Source organism: Podarcis gaigeae, assembly GCF_964106915.1.
Source record: "Podarcis gaigeae genome assembly, chromosome: 6".
Taxonomy (NCBI): domain Eukaryota; kingdom Metazoa; phylum Chordata; class Lepidosauria; order Squamata; family Lacertidae; genus Podarcis; species Podarcis gaigeae.
Window position 1 is genome coordinate 501,819 of NC_139682.1, and position 19,554 is coordinate 521,372.

Genomic DNA, 19,554 nt, shown 5'->3' on the forward strand with positions numbered 1-19,554 from the left:
ACCCCCCCCCCAGCAGGGAGTTGGGCTGCTGGGGGATTCCCAGCTCGCAGCAAGAGCAGCCACGGACCTTCCTGCTCCCTTCTGAATGGCCCATTTTGTACTGTTTTCTCAAACCACAGACATGCCTTGGCAAGCTGCATAGCAGGAGCGGAGGACCAAATCCAGCCCGACAGGCCACTCAGTCTGATCCCCAAGACTCCTGCCCCCCAACCAGACCACACACAGAAGCCCTGATCCTCTGCCAGCTCCCTCAGCCGCCTCCTCCTCCTCCTCTGGCGATCCCTCGTAGCAGAGTAAGATGGTCTTAACAGTGAGTTTGTAAGTGACTGTGGAGGCCACTCCTGCATCCACACATCCTTCCACAATGGGGACATTGGTTTCCGGGCAGGAGTTGATCACGGTGTGGATTTGCCAAGCGTGCCTTCCTCTTAGCATGTTTCTCCCTTGTGTCCTGAGTTTGAGTGTCTTCAAAGCTCAGGGCACCTTTGGGAAAGGCTGTTCTCCAACTGGAGCGCTCGCAGGCCAGTGTTTCCCAGTTGTTGGTGTTTATACTACATTTTTAAAGATTTGCCTTGAGAGAGTCTTTAAGCCTCTTTTGTTGACCACCAGCATTACGCTTTCCATTTTTAAGTTCGGAATAGAGTAGTTGCTTTGGAGGACGATCATCAGGCATCCGCACAACATGACCAGTCCAACAAAGTTGATGTTGAAGAATCATTGCTTCCACACGGGTGATCTTTGCTTCTTAGTCCCAGCCTCCAAACTGCCCCAGGCAGGAGTTTGAAGTGCCCTGGCAGGAACTTCCACCTTGAGGGTAAGGCATGAAGTGGGCCGGGAGGGAAGCTTAGCCAGAACCTCCAAAGATCAGAACTACTTATATAAATCAAAATAATAACAAAATCCAGATTTATTAACTAACACACAGGTAATTCATAATTGAAGAAGTCCAGAAAGTAAATACAGGGGAAAAGAACACCCCCCACAGAATTGCACTGTTGGATGGGATCCCCAGGGGTCATCTAGTCCAACCCCCTGCATTGCAGGAATAAGAGTTTCCCTGACAGGTGGCCACCCAACCTTTAAAAACCCCCAATGAATCGAGAATTGTAGAATTGGAAGAGTCATCTAGTCCAGCCATGGATTCCCCCACCTTCCAGTCTGTTCAAAAGGTTGCTTCTCCCTCCTGTCCGTTGCCCCAGCAGGCAGGTAGGTTACAGCTCACCTGACGACACCAGACCCAGTGCAAGAAGCAACCCTCTGGAGGGCCTTGGGGAGATTCGGGGAGAACGGTCCTCCTGCCAGGGGCTAGGAGGGAGGGCTGGACCAGGCTCAAGGCTACATCACCAGCTACTGGGGCCACAGCAGGAAGGAGGGCAGTTGGCCCCATGCCCTGCGGTGGCATAGCAGGGGCAAAGCCACAGGGACAGTTGCCCTGGGTGCAAAACTCTTAGGGGCACAAAATTTCTAAAGGGAAAAAAGTAAGTAGCAATAAAAAAGAGTGGACCCTCCCCCTCACACAGAAAATATCCCAATCTTCACATAGGCAGACCACGGAGCAGATTTGGGTGATGGCCGGTTGCCAGGGTGCCCTCTGCAGGGCTTTAGAAAGATGCTCCCAACCAATCCCCCATCCTGCTCAACGCTCGTGGGGTGCCACTTGAGTAGGCCGCCAACCTATTGCCCCTTCATTCCAGCCTATCAGTAGGCAGTGCCAAGCACATTTGCCTTGCCCCAGGCACTGGCAACCTACGCTGCAGCACTGATGCCCTGTTAGTGGGCTTGCAGCGGGCTGGGCTAGGTGTCCCTTGGGGTCACTTCCAATTCTCTGAAGAGGCATTCTGATGCAAGAGGCATCTGGGTCCCCCTTTGGCCTCTCCTGGCGTGGCTCTCTTGACCAGTCAGGAACCCACAGCCTCCAGCTTCGCCAACCCCCCTGGGGGTGCAGCAGAGATTCTGCCACAGACCCCAAACTGAAGACCCCCACACAAGGCAAGTCAGGTGTGTGTGTGCTCAAAAGACACATTCAGTTTCCGGGATGAAAGAAAGTAAATAATAATAAATACATTTTTATTTATACCCTGCCTTTCAGGGTTCAGAAAACTGGGCTCAGGGCAGCTAACAACAAATATAAAACTCTTAATTGTAGAAGCAGCATAAAATACAGCATAAAAACATGAATGAAACAAGAAAGGCATTCCGTCCCTTGAAGGATGGAGGCGGCTCGACCCACGAAGACCGACGTGGCAGATACAGAAATTGGGGTGGGCTGGCCGAATATGGATTGTTGCTTCTGATTTATATAAGTGAAAACAATAAAATGTTTTTTTGCAGGGAAGAGAAGATGGAGGAATTGTACAAACAAGTTATTATCCCCAACTCTCTGTGGCCGGAAGAGAACAGCAAACACCTGCAACACAGTCCTATTAAAAATGTTACAGATAGGTAGCCGTGTTGGTCTGCCATAGTCAAAACAAAAAATTCCTTCCAGTAGCACCTTAAAGACCAACTAAGTTAGTACTTGGTATGAGCTTTCGTGTGCATGCACACGAAGAAGTGTATCTGAAGAAGTGTGCATGCACACGAAAGCTCATACCTAGAACTAACTTAGTTGGTCTTTAAGGTGCTACTGGAAGGAATTTTTTGTTTTGACTATTAAAAATGGTTTATAAAAAATGGTTCCTATAAAAACCATGAATTGACACTCTCTGTTTAAAGTGACCCCTTTGCTGCCCAGGACAACCAGCCCAGAGCGTGGCTCCAGAAGCACCCAGAGAGACAGAGGGCTGTGAACCCAATGCACCCCACACCCCATATCTTTGGGGCTGCTTCCCCTCCCCTGCCCACCTCTGCTGGAGGAGGCACTCTGCAAGGCTCAGGTCGCTCCCCCACCTAAGAGGGGGCAAAGCCCCTTGAAGCGGCTGTCTTTGCCAGTCTCTCTGGGAGGGACCCCCAAAGGTCACCCAGCCCAACCCTCTTGCAATGCAGGAATCTCGGCGAAAGCATCCCTGGCAGATGGGCACCCAACCTCTGCTGAAAAACCTCCAGGGAAGGAGAGTCCCTTCCACAGCTGGACAGGAGAAAAGGGCGCAACTCTTGGGGAACGAGGAATTATTCCTGGCTGGCGGCAAACTCACAGCTTTCCCCCCAACCCAGGAGTTTATTCAACTGCTGCACAGAAGCCCCTCGATGGTTAGAGGTTCAGCTCCAAGGTGTCCTTTTGCTCCCCACTAGGACTGCAGGCTTGCTGCCAGGCGGAAGCAGCCTTTACTGCCCTAGAATCACAGCTGGAAGGGGGGACCCCGAGGGTCATCTAGTCCAACCCCCTGCAATGCCACCTCCCCCCTCCCCCTTTCTGGCGGGCAGGCCCTCTCCCCCCCCACCGGGGCAAGTCCCACCCACCCTGGTTTTGAGGGGGGTCCAGGACAAAGCCCTGCAGCAGCAGGAGGAGGAGCTGCAGGGAAGCATCCAGAGCCAGCCGGGGGTGGGGGGCAGAGACGAGGGAGGCAGGGGTCTGGGGTCTGCTCCTGCTCGGCGAGGCGGCTCTCCTTGCCATCTTCCTGGGCCACAGGCTGGCCCCCAAGCAGCGTCTCCTGAAAGGGCAAGGCAAGGTCCTCTATCTCCTCAGGTTGCGGCCTCTCGGGGACCACGGGGGCCTCTGGCTGCGAAGGGAGAGGCAGGGAGGGGGGGCAGGTTCAGCAGGGACATGCAGCAGCATCCGGGACCAGGGCCTCCCGCCTGCTGCCAACAGCAGCAGAAGTCCCCTCCCCAAAGGCCCTTTTGCTCACTCACCTGATTCAGGGGAGGCTTCCAGAGATCTAGGCAGGAGAAAGGGAAACGGTCAAGGCTGGATAGGGAGACCCCTGGCTGGTTTGGGGGGGGGCACACTACAACCCTCAGGGGAAGGGCAGCGACAGGCACCTGGGAGAAGGGAGCTCACCCCAAAGAGTGGGAAAGGAAAGCACCCCTCTTTCTGTTACAGGATCCCACTGTTAGGGGGCCCTGAGAGGCAGGCAGACCTACACAACACAACACAACACAACACAACACAACACAACACAACACAACACAACACAACACAACACAACACAAAACACTGTTGCTGTATGTAGGTCTTATTTTACAGTGGGACCTCTAGTTACGCACTTAATTCATTCTGGAGGTCCGTTCTTAACCTGAAACTGTTCTTAACAGTTGATGTAACTATGATGTAAGTCATGGGCCCCGCCTGCTAGCCTCCTCCCTCAAATATCACGGGTTCTTCACTGTATTTCAGTTCAACAATTACTTTGATGCAACACATACTTTGTGATGTGCAAATGGCTTGAGATACCTATGAGGTCCATAAATTACCATATAGCATCTATTCAACGCAAAAAAACAGTGATAATTTGTTGTGGACAAAGGACAGCTGGACATAGAAAGGGCCCCATTAACTTCAGGAGCTGAGGCCGCATCCAACCTCAATCCGGACCTGGCACCTGGGACTCCCCCCCTTCAGACCCCCTCCCAAGCACCAGCCCCCCGTCCTGCGACTCACCCTGGCGCCTCCGATGGCGGCGGCGGAGGAGGAGCAGGGCCCCCGCCAGCAGCCCAAGCATGGCCACCAGGGGAACTACCAGCAGCACATGGGTCCTCCTGGCTTCTTCCTGGGGGGGCAGGACACCTGTGGGAGGGTGCAGGAAAAGAGCCACATGAAACCCCTCACCGCCAGGGCAACCAGGGCACACCCCTGCGGGCAGAATCACAGGGTTGGAAGGGACCCCAAGGGCCATCTAGACCAACCCCCTGCAATTCCCCTCCCCAGAGCAGGAATATTCTGGGACCAACCCCTCTTCCCCCTCCACTCCCCCCCCCTCGCTGCCCCCAGCTTGGATATCTTCAGTGGGTGCAGCCATGGAACAAACAGCCCTTAAATACTTCTGGGTCTTCTGCATTGACCTCCTCTTTGTGCCCGACAGCAAAGGATACAATTAGGCGCTGGGCGATCAGTGAGGCGTCAAGCAGAGTTAAACCAAAACAAATTTAGCTTTCGCTAAAGGTTTCTTAAAGGCAGCCATTTAAAGAGTTATTGTGAAGGGTGGCTTTTTTCTCAAAGGAAAAACACCTTATTTTTAGAATGCTGCGGAGTTAAAAATAAAGCGGCTGGTCCGGATCAGCGTTGCGTTTTTAATGGGAGACCAGTGCACAGCCTGCAGTGGGAGATTTGCGAAGCCCTGGGAGCGGCGGATCCTGCCCCACTTAATGCCCCAGGCTCACTGGGAGATCCCTGAAGCACCAGCGAATCCTGGCTCACGGGATCCGTCTCAGTTGATGCAGCCGGACCGTGTGGGCAGGTCTCTTGTTTTTATTTATTTCTTTATGACATCTATAGGCCACCTTTCAAGGGGGATGTGCGTGGGTCTCCCTCTCCCCATTGAATTCTGGCAACAACCCTGTGAGGTAGGCTGGACTGGCCCCTGGGCCCCTTTGGGAGGAAAGAACAGAAATGGAAGAAAGGATAAGGAGAGTGTGGAGCAGTGGTTAGAGCATCAGACCAGGACCTGGGAGACCAGGGTGCAACTCCTCACACTGGGCCTGGAAGCTCACTGAGTGGCCTTGGGGGGGGGGCAGTCCCTGCCTCTCAGCCTAACCTACCTCACAGGGATTTAATTGGAAGGGGGGATATGAATGCAGTAAACAAACACCGTAAGAGCCAATGAAAGCCTAGGAAGAAGCATCTTGGTCCAGCCTCTTTGATGCTCAGCAGCAATTGAGCAGGATGAAGCCCCCCTCCCCCCTCCAGATCTGCTGCAGCCCCTGCTCCAAACAGCTCCATCTGGCAGCTTCACTGGGATAATTTCTTTGGCCTCCTTCCTCAGTACAGCCTGAGAACACAAGAACAGCCAGACACAGCTTCTTCAGGGGGGGCTGTGCGGAGCAGGCCCTGCTAGCAGTCCTCCCCTGCCACCTTCTGGATAAGAACTGGAAGCCAGGCAAGAGTGTTCCTGCCCCCCCCCCCCCCGCCAATGTCACAGCTGACAAAGGGAGAAGGTATTTCCCCAGTAAGATCTCCCTTCATAGACTTGGAAGGGACCCTAAGGGTCATCCAGCCCCACCCCCTGCAATACAGGAATGGCAGCTGAAGAATCCTTGGCAGGCGGCCCTTCAACCTCTGCTCAAAAACCTCTAAGGAAGGAGAGCCCACCACGTCTCAGGGGAGACCACCCCACTGTCCAAGAGCTCTTGTTAGCAGAAAGGTCTGCCTGATGTTCAGCTGGAATCTCCTTTCTTGGAATTTGAAGTCACAGGAGAAAACCAGCATGTTCCCTCTTCCATGTGGCAGCCCTGGAGATATTTGACGAGGGCTCTCACATCTCCTCCGAGTCTCTTCTTTTCCAGGCTGAACATACCCAGCTCCATACTTACCATCCCAGGCCGCCCATCTGAGGACACATTGTTCTTTATTTTATCAGATCAAAATGATCAGACAACAGCAAAGGGTGCTAGGTTTATCGAGGGTGCAATGAGATCAAGGGCCACTATCTGAACGATAATCTTGGTCATTTGATTGCCCTTTTTACCCATTGCTATTCGTGTGTGTGTGTGTATATATATATGTGTATGTGTGTGTGTATATATATATATATGGACACAGGTGGCACTGTGGGTTAAACCACAGAGCCTAGGACTTCCTGATCAGAAGGTCGGCGGTTTGAATCCCTGCAACGACGGGGTGAGCTCCCGTTGCTCAGTCCCTGCTCCTGCCCACCTAGCAGTTCGAAAGCACGTCAAAGTGCAAGTAGATAAATAGGTACCGCTCCAGCAGGAAGGTAAACGGCGTTTCCATGTGCTGCTCTGGTTCACCAGAAGCGGCTTAGTCATGCTGGCCACATGACCCGGAAGCTGTACGCCGGCTCCCTTGGCCTACAGAGCGAGATGAGCGCCGCAACCCCAGAGTCAGTCATGACTGGACTTAATGGTGTGGGGTCCCTTTACCTTTACCTTATTTGTATATATTGCTTGTTTTATGTTGCCATGGCTGTTGGCTAATGCGAATAAAGTTTATCTACCTATACTCAGCTCCTTCAACCGTTCCTCATCAGGCTTGGTTTCCAGACCCATCCAGTTTGCCCACATCCAGACCTGGACACGGTACCTTCCAAGCTGCAGAGAAGGCTGCCCTCCACATGCCCAAGGCACCAGCCCTTCTGGCAGCCCCCCCCCGCCCCCACCTCTGGTTGGGAGCTCACTCACCGCAAACCACATCCGAACTGTGGGTCCCGTTTGCCAGCCGTACCATCTTTCCATCCTCACAGCTGCGGAGACAGAGGCAGACTCTTAAGAAGGGTTTGCACCACATGAGCATTTCACAAGCGAAGCCCTGACAGGCGCGCAAGTGTGCGCAAGCCCCCGTTTCGGTTTGGAAGAGAGAAGCAGCGGCACATGAAGGCCCCTCCCCCCCAGAGATGCAGATAAGCAGCTTGACTCCAAATCCCCACCACCACCCCACACACAGAGCTGCTTTTCTTAAACTGGCACCTGGGCTCAGCTGCACACATTTGCATGAATTGCACGGTTAGCCATGCAGGCAACTTCCTTTCCCAGCAAGACCCGGTCACGCAGAGTCTGCCAGCGTCTCCTGCCCAACTGCAATGTGCCAGCGTAGTAGTAATAATAATAATAATAATAATAATACTTCATTATTTATATCCCACCCATCTGGCTGAGTTTCCCCAGCCACTCTGGGCAGCTCCCAATCAAGTGTTAAAAACAATACAGCATTAAATATTAAAAACTTCCCTAAACAGGGCTGCCTTCAGATGTCTTTTAAAGAGAAGATAGCTGCTTATTTCCTTCACATCTGAAGGGAGGGCATTCCAAAGGGTGGGCACCACCACTGAGAAGGCCCTCTGCCTGGTTCCCTGTAACCTCACTTCTCGCAATGAGGGAACTGCCAAAAGGCCCTCGGCGCTGGACCTCAGTGTCTGGGCAGAACGATGGGGGTGGAGACACTCCTTCAGGTATACAGGACCGAGGCCATTTAGGGCTTTAAAGGTCAGCATCAACACTTTGAATTGTGCTCAGAAAGATACTGGGAGCCAATGCAGATCTCTCAGGACCGGTGTTATGTGGTCTCTGCGGCCGCTCAATCTGTTAGCCGCCATCCATCCATCCAATCTCCACGGATTCAACCTCAATCTGTTAGCCGCCATCCATCCTCCAACCGGCTCCAGTTCGACCGCTCCCCCCCCCGTCCTGTCCCGCTCATCTCACCTGCTCCAGGGTTGGCATCGAGCGCTGGCAGAAGAGATGTTGGAGAAGGAGCCAGGAGGGCATGCCATGCAGACTGTGTCGTTCAGGTGGGTGGCTGGAAGGAACACGAGAGGCAGCGTCACACGCCAGGGCCCTGAGGCATCCTGCATGGGGCTGGGGCTCCAGGCTCCAGCAGCCCTCATATCTGCAGGATGCGGGGCCTGCGGGGGGGGGGGTCCATGCAGCTCCTGCAGCAATGCCCCTCCAGGGCTGTCTGGGTGTGGGGAGAAATCCCACCGGAAGGGAAAGTCCAGCCGACCTCCGCACACCCCACAACCCCCAGCCTGGAATTGCAGAGGTGGGAGGGATCCCCCCAAGGTCATCAAGTCCAACCCCAGGAAATGCTGGAATTGCAACAAAACATCCATGGGACCCATAGGATACCATGGGAGAGGATGTGGGGCTTTCCTCTGCATCTGTTCATAGAAAGGATGAGCCCGATTCATCCCTGGGATGTGAGCATGTGCAGAGTGAGTAATTTCACCATACGATGTAGGGAGCCCAGCCCAGCCGCCCCTCGTGTTCCTCCTCCTTCTGGCTCACCTTGGCGCTGGACGCCTTCGCCCGCTGGGCACTCTCGGTTCACCCTGCAGGTCAGGCACTCCCGGCTGGAGCAGTGGGTGCCGGTCCGACAGCGGCAGACGACGTTCCGCGTGGCGTCCCCTTCTGTGTACACAAGGAAACCGGCATCTGGAGGAGGGGGAGAGAAGAAGGAGGAGAGCCTTGGAGCTGAATCGGGCCCTTGTGCCACCTGAGTCCAGCAGCCAAGCAGATGCGCAGTCAGCTGGGAAGAGAGAGGGGAGCGTGGAGATCAAGGCCTTGGAGGAGGAGCGGTTGAAGCACCTGGGTGTCTATAGCCTGGGAAAGAGGAGGCTGAGAGGAGACCTGAGAGCCACCTTCTCACATCTCAAGGGCTGCCCCATGGAAGATGAAGCAAGCTTCTTTTCTGCCGCTCCAGAGGGTAGGACTCGAACCCATGGCTTCAAGTTACAAGGAAGGAGATTCTGACTCAACATCAGGAGGAACTTTCTGGCCGTCGGAAAGTTTCAACAGCGGAACAGTCTCCCTTGGGGAAGCGGAGGGCTCTCCTTCCTCGGAAGTTTTTAAGCAGAGGTCGGATAGCCATCTTAATTGTGATCCCTGCATTGCAGGGGGTTGGACTTGATGACCCTTGGGGTCCCTTCCAGCTCCTATAGATTCTATGAGTCTATTATTAACTCCAGAAGTATAGACTCGATTCTGACCAAACGAAGCCTCCTGATGCATATTTTGCTCTACGCCTCTGGCCAATGAGGCCGTAAAGGTAAAGGGACCCCTGACCATTAGGTCCAGTAGCGGCCAACTCTGGGGTTGCGGCGCTCATCTCACTTTACTGGCCGAGGGAGCCAGCGTACAGCTTCCGGGTCATGTGGCCAGCATGACTAAGCCGCTTCTGGCGAACCAGAGCAGCGCACAGAAACGTCGTTTACCTTCCCGCCAGAGCGGTACCTATTGATCTACTTGCACTTTGATGTGCTTTCGAACTGCTAGGTTGGCAGGAGCAGGGACCAAGCAATGGGAGCTCACCCCGTCATGGGGATTCGAACCACCAACCTTCTGATCGGCAAGCCCTAGGCTCTGTGGTTTAACCCACAGCGCCACCCACGTGCCTAATGTGGCCCTGGAGGGCCATGAAAAATTGTGCCCTGGGCTTTGTAGACTCAGATACCCATCTGAAACCAAAGGGGCTCGTGGGTTGCCAGGTGTGAAATATAATGGGCTTATTTCCAGCTCCGTGACATGATAGTGGGCTGCTCCGAGCCGCCTCTGGAGGCAGCACATGGCCAGAGTCTGTCCGGTGGTGAAGGGAGAAGGAGACACACCCAGAGGACCCCCACTTACTCTTGTCGCAATAGGCCTGTGGGGCGCAGTGCTTCTCCTTGGTCCAGCCGGCCTGGAAGTGTTGAGCTTCGCAGGCTACGCACTGCGTCTCTGAGCTCTCGGAGCAGAGCGCCTGCACCCTGGTGCCTGCAAACACACAAGGAGACCCGGTGAGCGCTGGCACCTCAGGCGGGGAAAGGGCCGTGCCTGCGAGGGGGGCAGATGCGATTCCAGCGGAGACTGGCATGGACTGGGGTAGGAAGGGGCCAGGGCTCAGCAGCAGAGCGACATCTCTTTGGCATGGGGAAACTCTTTGGAAAGTCCACCTCCCTAGGAGATTCAGGACGCAGGAGAGGGGCAGTTGGCCTATGGAACTCCCTCCCACAGGAAAAAGTAGTGTTAGAAGTTGTGTGTCTTTGTTTCTCAATTCCATCCTTTCACATTATTTTGTATATATTGTGGTATTTTATGCACCATAAATTGTAGTTATTTTCATTGATCATCGTTTAGTAAGTAGTTATTGTAATTATTAAGAGAGAATTTCTGTTATCATTTGCTGAGCTTCTGAGTGTTAATTTTATTGTGTACTATCATATTCTAATAATTATTGAATATTACTTTATTTGATATGTCTGTCCATTTCAAAGTTATGTTTGACAATGACTGTTTGTATTGGATTAGTTTATTATGGCCAAACTTGGGCCTCCAGCTGTTTGGGACTACAACTCCCATCATCCCTAGCTAACAGGACCAGTGGTGTCAGGGATGATGGGAGTTGTAGTCCCAAAACAGCTGGAGGGCCAGACACAAGATCTCCCCACCCGGGAAGAATGGCAGATGAAGGTGATGGACTATATGGAACTGGCGGAAATGACTGGCAGAATCCGAGTCCAGGGAGAAGAGTCGGTGGAGGAAGATTGGAGGAAATTTAAAGACCATCTACAGAAACATTGTAAAATTAATAATTGTTAGAAGGATGTTGGAATAATATTATATGATTTTAGCAGGAATGATACAAAGGATTTGGGAATAACTGACTGTTAATTGGTGAAAGGAGGAAAAGTAAAATTACATTATATTAAGACAATTTACAGGACAAAAATTTTAAAAGAGGGAAAGGATTTGCTGATATAGACAATCAACCTAGAATACAAAAAATGGAGGTGTGAAATAGACAATCAACCTAGAATACAAAAAAGGGAGGTGTGAGGAGGTCGAGGGAACAAGCTAATGATAGAATAGAAAGGAGATCTGATGCTTTTTTCTTTTTTCTAATTTTGTTTTTGTTTAATGGGTTTTATTTTTCTGTTTTTTTTCTTTCCCCCCTCTTTTATATTGTGGTGTGTTGCTTGGTTTTTGTATAACATGGTATGTTCATTTTTTCTTTTTGTAATTGTTGAAACTTTAATAAATATGATTTAAAAAACAACAGCTGGAGGGCCAAGTTTGGCCATCCCTGTAGGTGTGTGTTGTATATTTTGAGGCTGGAAACTGCTTCGTGTACAGTAATATAGGAAGGGGATATACAAATTAAAAGTGAAAATGAAAATGAAATCCCGGTTGCTGGAAACCCCAGGAGGGGAGAGTTGCTCTTGTGTTGAATCCCGCCTGTGTTTTGCCCCCTCTGGACATCTGGTCGGCCACAGGGAGAGCAGGAAGCTGGACTAGGTGGGCCTTTGGCCGGATCCAGCAACAGGCTCTTCCTAGGGTGGAGAGATCCTGAGCAGCCCTAGAGATGGCATCAGACTGAGAAGGGTGGGCTTTCCAAGGGAGAAGGGGGTCCTGGGGGCTCCTCCCCATCCCCCGCCCCTTGGCACCCGCTCCTCCCTCCCAGAGCTGCCCTCATCCTTTCGGTCCTCAGAGGTTGAAAGGGGCAGCCCAGGATGGCTTGGCTGTCCTTCCCACGCCCCCCCCCCCAGCGGACACAGCAGTTGAGGGGAGAGAATGAAGGGGCAAGCGAAGCTTCTTTCTCTCCCTCTTTGCCCCCCCCTTTTACTGCTGCATCTTAAAAGGCAGTGTGGCTCAGTGGTTAGAGTGCTGGGCTAAGACCTGGGAAGGGTCCAGGGCTCAAATCTCCGCTCAGCCATGAAACTCAATGGGTGGCCTTGGGGGGGTCACCGCCCCCCTCTCTCAGCCTAATCTGCCTCACAGGGTTGTTGTGGGGATTAACTTGGGGGGGGGGAGCCATGTATGTCACCTCAAGCTCCTTAGGATTCTTCCTGGGGTTTCTTCCAGCTCCGCAAGGAGTTTGGACAGGTGGGCAGGACAACCCACCTGTAAATTATGACGTCATAGTGACATCGTATGACGGACAGTTGGACAACCCTGCCCAGAATGATCTGGCCCAAGCAGCCCAAAGGGGTCCCCACATCCCTCTCGTCCTGAGTGGCCCAGGAGGAGGGCCGGGGTGGGGGAGATTTTGGACTGGGGCAGTTTTATTTCCAGAGACATTGTCGGGTTGGACTACATGGGCCCTTGGGGTCCCTTCCTATTCTGTGATCCCCAACTGGCTCAAAGTTTGTGAGGAAAAGTGCTATGGGGGGGGGGGGGAATCTGCCCAGGTGGGCTATCGATGCAACTCTGATTTTCAGAGAGTCATCTGTATTCAAGAGAGTGTGGCACAGTGGTTAGAGCACTGGACCTGGCAGATCAGGGTTCAAATCCTCACTCAGCCATGAAGATCTTGGGGACCAGTCCCTGCCTCTCAGCCTAGCCTACCTCACAGGGCTGTTCTGAGGATTAAATGAGACAGAGTTCGTGGGGGGGGGGAGAACCAAACAGACCCCCTTGAAGAAAACAGGGACAGAAGCGCAATAAATGGGTATAAACATTCCCCTCCGCTCAAACGTCTAATCTTAACTGTATCAACTGTTTTTGAACTGCTTTAATTGGAAAGGCTTTTAATTGGCTGATTTAGCTGTGTCTTTTAATTAAGGGGTTTTTAATGCCGTGAAAGAATCACGATTGTGTACTTTAATTACAGTACGGCTTTCCCCGTTGATTTCATCAGCGCAAACCGCTTCAAAGCCGTTACAAAGCACATAAGCGGCATGTCACTCGATAAAGAAACCGTGCTGTTGACATCGTCCCTTTGCCCGCCTCCCGTGAGAAGCCCCCCCAGCCCCCCGGGGCTCTAGGGCAGGGTGGGGGCTCGGAGGAGCCCCAAGAGGAAAAGCAAGAGTCGCGTCCGCGCAGCTTATTACCTGGGCCACATTTTTGGCAGCACCGTCCCCCTTCCTGGTACTCGGTGGCGGAGCAGCTCGGGCTCCGCAGCTCCAACGCCAGGCACTGCACCGCAGGAGGAGGGTTAGTCGCAGCCCCATCTTCATCATCCTCACCCCCCCCCAGCCCCAGCTCCCCCAAAGCCACAATCCAAGCGGCACCCAAGGCTCTCTCTCCGGCGCGAGGAGCAAAGCTCGCGTAAAAGCGCATCTGGGCGCCGCTCGCCTTGCAAACCTCTGCGCCCCCGAGAGATGCGGGATCCGGCCGCCGCTTAGCCCATACTTTGGGGTCCGGTTTCCAGTCGCCCGGAGAGACCCACAAGGGGGCAGCCCGCCCCCGCTCCAAGCTGCAGGGGAGCCAAAGGGAACCTGCCGGGAGGGAGGCTGAGCCACCGGGGCTCCCTTTTCCCGGGGAAAGGAAAGCCTGGCTTGCGGCAGGGTCGCTCTTTCGCTCTCTCTCTCGGGTCCCCAGAGCGGCGCGCTTGGGGGGCGGGCAGCGGTCCCGCCTCCCCGAACGGAAGGAGACCCTCCCCGTCCCCCAAAGACGCGGCTTGGCACTGCTCCGTCCGAAGGGGCCGTCAAGTTCGGGAATGGCACAGTCGGAAGGGACCCCCAAAGCCCATCTAGTCCAACCCCCTGCGATGCAGGAATGCCATCCGGGAGAAGAAGAGGGCCGTGAAGTCCAGATCCGCCCCCCCCCCCAGTGGCCAGAGGGGCGAGAGGGGCCCCGGAGGGCGCGCCGGTTTACTTTGGGGATCTAGGTTGGTGAGACCGGCAAAGCCTCTAGGTTGGGGATCGCTTTGGTAAATCGATCAAGTAACAAACTAGAGTGAGGACCCCCCCCCCCCGGGAAAGGGCGAGGCAGCAGCTCCGGGACGAGGGGGATTCCCAGGCGCCGAAAGAGGAACTGGACCTGGATCGGCGCGGGGGGGCTTTCCCGGGATGGGCTCCCGCTTGCCCGCCCCTCGCCCGGGGGTCTCTAACTGGGAGGGAGCGCAGGGGTGGGCGCGGCGCCCTCCCGAATCGAAAGCGAAAGCGCCACTCACCAATGCCAGGAAGGCGCAGCCGCCCCACACCGCCGTCCAGGGGACCAGGCGCCACCGCATCTCTGCTCTGGCCGGCGGGCGGCGCCCCCTTTATAAGGCCGGACCGGGGGGCGGCGACGAAGGCCGAGGGGGCGTCCTCAGCCAGCCAATCCAGCGAGGCGGAGCCCCTCCGAGGCGGCGCCCCAGCGGCCACAACAGCCCGCCCGGAATCTCCCTGCCAGGAGGAGCGGAGCGGCGGAGGCGCGGGACTCCTCGCCCGGGTCCCAGGAGGGGGCGGCTCGGCGGTGGTCGGTCCCGGCAGCTTCCAGCCCCCCCCCCCCGGACATCGGGGCGCCCCTTGCGCCGCGCTTAGGGACCATTCGCAGCGGCGCCCAAATGATGCCCACGAAGCTGTCGGGATGCTGCAGCTGAGGCGCCTGCGTTGCAAGAGGGCTGGACTATAGGACCCCTGGGAACCCCCGCCCCAGGCTGGCATCCGTCTGTGTCGGAAGACAGAGGAGGAGGGCGCCTTTGCGGGGCCAGTCAACCCCCTGGAGAGTTTGCAGCGCCTGCTGCGGTTGAAGAAGAAGAGGAGGAGGAGTTTGGATTTGATATCCCATTTTATCACTATCCTAAGGAGTCTCAACGGATGTGGGTGGCGCTGTGGGTTAAACCACCGATCAGAAGGTCGGCGGTTCGAATCCCCATGTAGGGGTGAGCTCCCGTTGCTCGGTCCCTGCTCCTGCCAACCTAGCAGTTCAAAAGCACGTCAAAGTGCAAGTAGATAAACAGGTACCGCTCCGGCGGGAAGGTAAACGGCGTTTCTGTGCGCTGCTCTGGTTCGCCAGAAGCGGCTTAGTCCTGCTGGCCACATGACCCAGAAGCTGTACGCCGGCTCCTTCGGCCAATAAAGCGAGATGAGCGCCGCAACCCCAGAGTTGGCCATGACTGGACCTACTGGTCAGGGGTCCCTTTAACCTTACCTTTTAAGAAGTCTCAAAGCAGCTAACAATCTCCTTTTCCCTTCCTCCCCCACAACAAACACTCTGTGAGGTGAGTGAGGCTGAGAGACTTCAAAGATGATAGGAGAGCCCAAGTGCAGTTGAGGGGAGCAGGGACCAGTCCCCAACCCCGTGCCCTCCAAAGGGCTTGGACCCCCAACTGCAGGTGGTGCTGCTTTGGGCAGAGGGAAGGTGCCACGTTGGCAGAGGCTGTTTCTACAGGCTAAGCCTTGCCAAGCAGAGAGAGAAAACCTGGATGGCAGCATTGCAGGCGGTTGGGCTTGATGACCCTTCCAGCTCTAGGATTCTGTGATCCCCAGACCCAGCCAGACCCACAGAGTGACTTGTGGGGAGCGCGTTTCTGCCTTGGGGAGATGCTAGCCTTCCTCCAAATAATCTGAATTTAGAAAAGCAGGTAGATCAGAGTTGTATTCAGGGGTTTTCTCTTTCACTTTGGCTGACGCTGGACCCCTCCGGGCAGCCTTAGGCTACAGGGCAGCCAGTTGCCCTGTTCTGGTGCAGGTGGGGCCTCTGGGTCAGGGCAAGGAAGCCAGCTCAGCTGCCTCCAGGGCAGCTGGAGGTGAAGGAGGCCCAGGGCTGTGCAAAGGCACCTGAGGCAGAACAGCAGCCACGGGGCGCCGTCTGCCTGGCAGGCCGCCTGAGCATAAGGGAACGAAGAAGCAACGGGAGGTTTGCAAAGGCATTTGGAAGAAGCAGATCTAGAAAACTGGAGGGAGATTCAAGGCAGACAAAACAAGGTCCTTCTTTGATTATTTCCTGGGCAAGGATGGCCTGAGTGCTGTAACTCACACACTGCTAACCAAATGCTTAGACGACCACGATGCACTCCGTGCGGGCCTCCCTTGAGTTGTGGAAACCAGGTTGCAGAGTGGAGCAGCTGGAGAGGCAGAGTTGAAGAAAGGGTGCTGTTTCTGAGACTTTTTAGTTAGGTGAAAGGTAAGTGAGAGGTGACATGCAAAGTTTATAATAATAATAATGTATTATTTGTACCCTGCCCTTCTGACTGGGTTGCCTGGCATGGAGACAGCGGACAGGAAAGTTTTTCTCCCTCTTTGCTAGCACTAGAACCCGTGGACATCCCGTGAAGCTGAATGCTGGGAGATTCAGGGCAAACGAAGGTCCTTCTTCATGCAGGACATAGCTGAGCTGTGGAACTCCCTGCCACAGGAGGCAGGAATGGCCACCAACTTGGATGGCTCAAAGAGAGGATGAAACAAGTTCATGGAGGAGGAGAGCTGCTCTCGGTGGCCATTAGCCAAAATGCTCTGCCCCCACAGCTGGAGACAGCAGTTCTTCTTCTTCTTCTTTAAAGATTTTCTTGATTTACAAAAGTGTGTGCAATGTCTCTCTCTTGTATCCCCCCCACCCCCCATGTAATATTTTTACAAATCAGTTTCATCTGTTGAGACATTAGGAAGAAAAGGGGGAAAGAGGTGGAGGGGGGAAGGTGAGTGGGGGTGGGGTCAGGTGGCAATGTTTCTATTTTACTTCATATATGTAGGGTTTGTTGTCAGTGTTGCTTGTGCAGGTTCTTTGCTGTTCGCTTGTGTTCCTTTGGTGGTGAGAGAGGTTGGGGTTGGCCCAGGATGTGGTTGTTCATTTGGGGTTGGCTGTGGTGGTCTTTGTTTTCATGTGTGAGTGGGGGTTTTGGGTCAGGTTAGCCATATTGATTTGTATGTCATTGGTGGATTTTTGTCATTGTCTTGTTGGGCTGTGTATGTGATAAAGGGCAGCCATACCGGGGTGAAGGTGTCTTCTTCTATTTGTCCCAGTTTCAGTTTATTGGTTAATTTTCCTAGTAGGGCTGTTTCCCATGCTATTTGGTACCACTGGTCCATGCGACAGCAGTGCCTCTAAAGACCAGCTGCTGGAAGCCACAGGAGGGGGGATATTGCTATTGCGCTTGAATCCTTCTTATATCTGCTTGGCCACAGCGAGAACAGGATTCTGGACAAGACGAGCCATTGGCCTGGGCAGAGGGAACTGCCCTGGCTGTTTCTAGATCTGCAAGATCATTGAGGTCATCAGGGAGACTTTTGTTCATGGGACCAGACCTTGCAGAATATTGCGGGGAGAGGGGGGTCCAAAAAAGGGGCATGACTCTATACCTGGGGATGTTGTATGGGAAGCACCTGCAGCGATTTGCTTCAGATAAGGACACACCTTCTTGTGCATGGGGGGGGGGGTCAGGTAGCATATTCTCTCTTGCACTTGACTGCTGAATGTGCTCTGAGAGTGAAGGGGATCCAAAGGGCTCTGGACAGACCTTGCCTTGGAGGAGGGGGCTTCATGCGCCCCCTCCAGACAACCTGCTTGTTGATCATGCAACCTGATTTTGATCTTTCCCAACATCAGGGTCTTTTCCAGGGAGTCTTCTCTTCTCCTGAGGTGGCCAAAGTAGTGGAGCTTCAGCTTCAGGATCTGTCCTTCCAGTGAGCACTCAGGGCTAATTTCCTTAAGAATGGATGCGTTTGATCTTCTTGCAGTCCATGGGACTCTCAAGAGTCTCCTCCAGCATCAATTCTTTGGCGATCAGCCTTCTTTATGGTCCAGCTCTCACTTCCATACATCACTACTGGGAAGACCAGAGCTATAACTATACGGACCTTTGTTGGCAAGGTGATGCCTCTCCTTTTTAAGATGCTGCCTAGGTTTGTCATTGGACCAGGGTTCAAATCCCCACATTTGGGCATCACGAAGACCTGGGGAGCCAATTGCTGCCTCTCAGCACAGCAGCCTCCCTGGCTGGCTTACTGAAGGGATTAAACCAGGAGAGGGAGCGGCACGGCTGCCACCTTCAGTTCCTTGGAGGAAAAGCTGGGATATAAATGCAAACATCATCATCATCATCTCCTCACATTCTTCCTGATTTGCTTGCGGGATGTTTTCACAGTCATATGTTCATCCCACACTTTCTGTTGCATTTCCTCAGAAGTTTCCAAACCTTTTAAAAAATGGTTTTGTTTTGTTAGGGCACAAAAATCCACTTCGTATGAGCAAACCTCGACTTCTGGTATTCAAAGGGCTCCTGCCTGCAAAACTCCGACCATTGGGGGGCACGACTGGCCACTCGGCTTAGGAGGGCTGATGGTCCCAACACCTGGAAAGTCCTACAGCCAAAGGGCCAGAGGTGTAGGAAGGGGGGGTGCTGGGTGTTGGTCGCCCCGGGTGTCATCACTGAAGGGGGTGACAAAATGGCAAAAATATGTGTTTTTAAAATAAAATATTTTTTCCCCAAGGTAAGGGACTTGGAGCGCTTCAGGGTTCAGAGCCCCCTGAACCAAGCTGCCTGGTGGTTCTGGATGACCTCCAGGAGGAACAACTGATCTTCCTCCAGCAGCTGAAATGCAAAGGTCAGGCTGTCGGTTCCATCTGAGAGTGCAGAGTGGGGGGCAAAGAGCCCAGACAGTGGGGGGCAGGTCTTGTTTTCTCCAGTACTCACCCCTGGGGCAGGGATGTGGAACCGCAGAACTGCAAAGAGAAAGACATGGGAAGAGGTGAGTTCATCCCTGAGCCCCTGGCAAGGCTATTCTAAGAGTTTTCTCCTGGATTCTAAGTCCTACTTCAGGTGAGGGACACCCCAGGCCTTGGGGGCCAATCCCAGCCTCCTTCCCCCAGAACGTGGCTCCCCAGGGAAGGTGCCCCTCCCGCTGACAACTGCTCCCCAGCCCAGCCCCCCAGCCCAGCCCCCTCCTTCCTCCATCGGACTCGACAAAACAGGTTGGCCACTGGGGATGGGTGGGTTTCCAGATGCTGGCCCAGATGGGCCTTGGGTTGGATCCAGCTGTCTGGCTCTTTGCATCTTTTGACTAGCTGCCCCCATGCCCATCCCTTCCCTCCTCTGTCCCCCAAAGGAGGGCCACTTGCTCACTTGGCGCCACGGGCTGCTCCGGGCCTTGCTGGGGGGCCACCCTGTTGCAACGTCTGAACAAGTGCCTTAAGCACCTGATCCTAGAAGAGATGAGAGGAGAGAGCGACCCAGAAGCCAACAGCCCCAATTCTTGGGGTGCGTTTGTGTGTGAGGAGGGCAGTCTGGCCCAATTCCTTCCGTCTCTCTGCAGTTCACTGACCTGAAAGGGCATCACTAGAGCTGGAAAGAGGCAGCCCAGAGCACGAAGGGCTGGCAGAGGGAGA

At 54.1% G+C, this 19,554-nt stretch overlaps 1 protein-coding gene across 1 annotated transcript; it reads right to left on the bottom strand.

Annotated features, from left to right (window-relative positions):
• Positions 1-874: 874 nt before the first annotated feature.
• Positions 875-14,508, bottom strand: CD40 (CD40 molecule). The gene is made up of 10 exons (XM_083744601.1): positions 14,420-14,508; positions 13,356-13,440; positions 10,174-10,299; positions 8,836-8,982; positions 8,254-8,347; positions 7,234-7,295; positions 4,538-4,663; positions 3,790-3,815; positions 2,651-3,659; positions 875-2,420 (listed from the first exon to the last, which is right to left on the bottom strand). Exons 1-9 carry the CDS (start codon positions 14,477-14,479, stop codon positions 3,279-3,281), a joined length of 1,107 nt encoding a protein of 368 aa, XP_083600727.1. The 5' UTR covers positions 14,480-14,508; the 3' UTR covers positions 875-2,420; positions 2,651-3,278.
• Between the last annotated feature and the right edge of the window lie 5,046 nt (positions 14,509-19,554).

Coding starts and splice junctions, on each gene's coding strand:
- CD40 (XM_083744601.1), bottom strand. CDS start 14,479: ATGCGGTGGCGCCTGGTCCCCTGGACGGCGGTGTGGGGCGGCTGCGCC. Junction 13,441..14,419: donor GCTGCGCCTTCCTGGCATTG/GTGAGTGGCGCT, acceptor CCTGCGGTGCAG/TGCCTGGCGTTGGAGCTGCG. Junction 8,348..8,835: donor CGAAGGCGTCCAGCGCCAAG/GTGAGCCAGAAG, acceptor TGTTCCTTCCAG/CCACCCACCTGAACGACACA.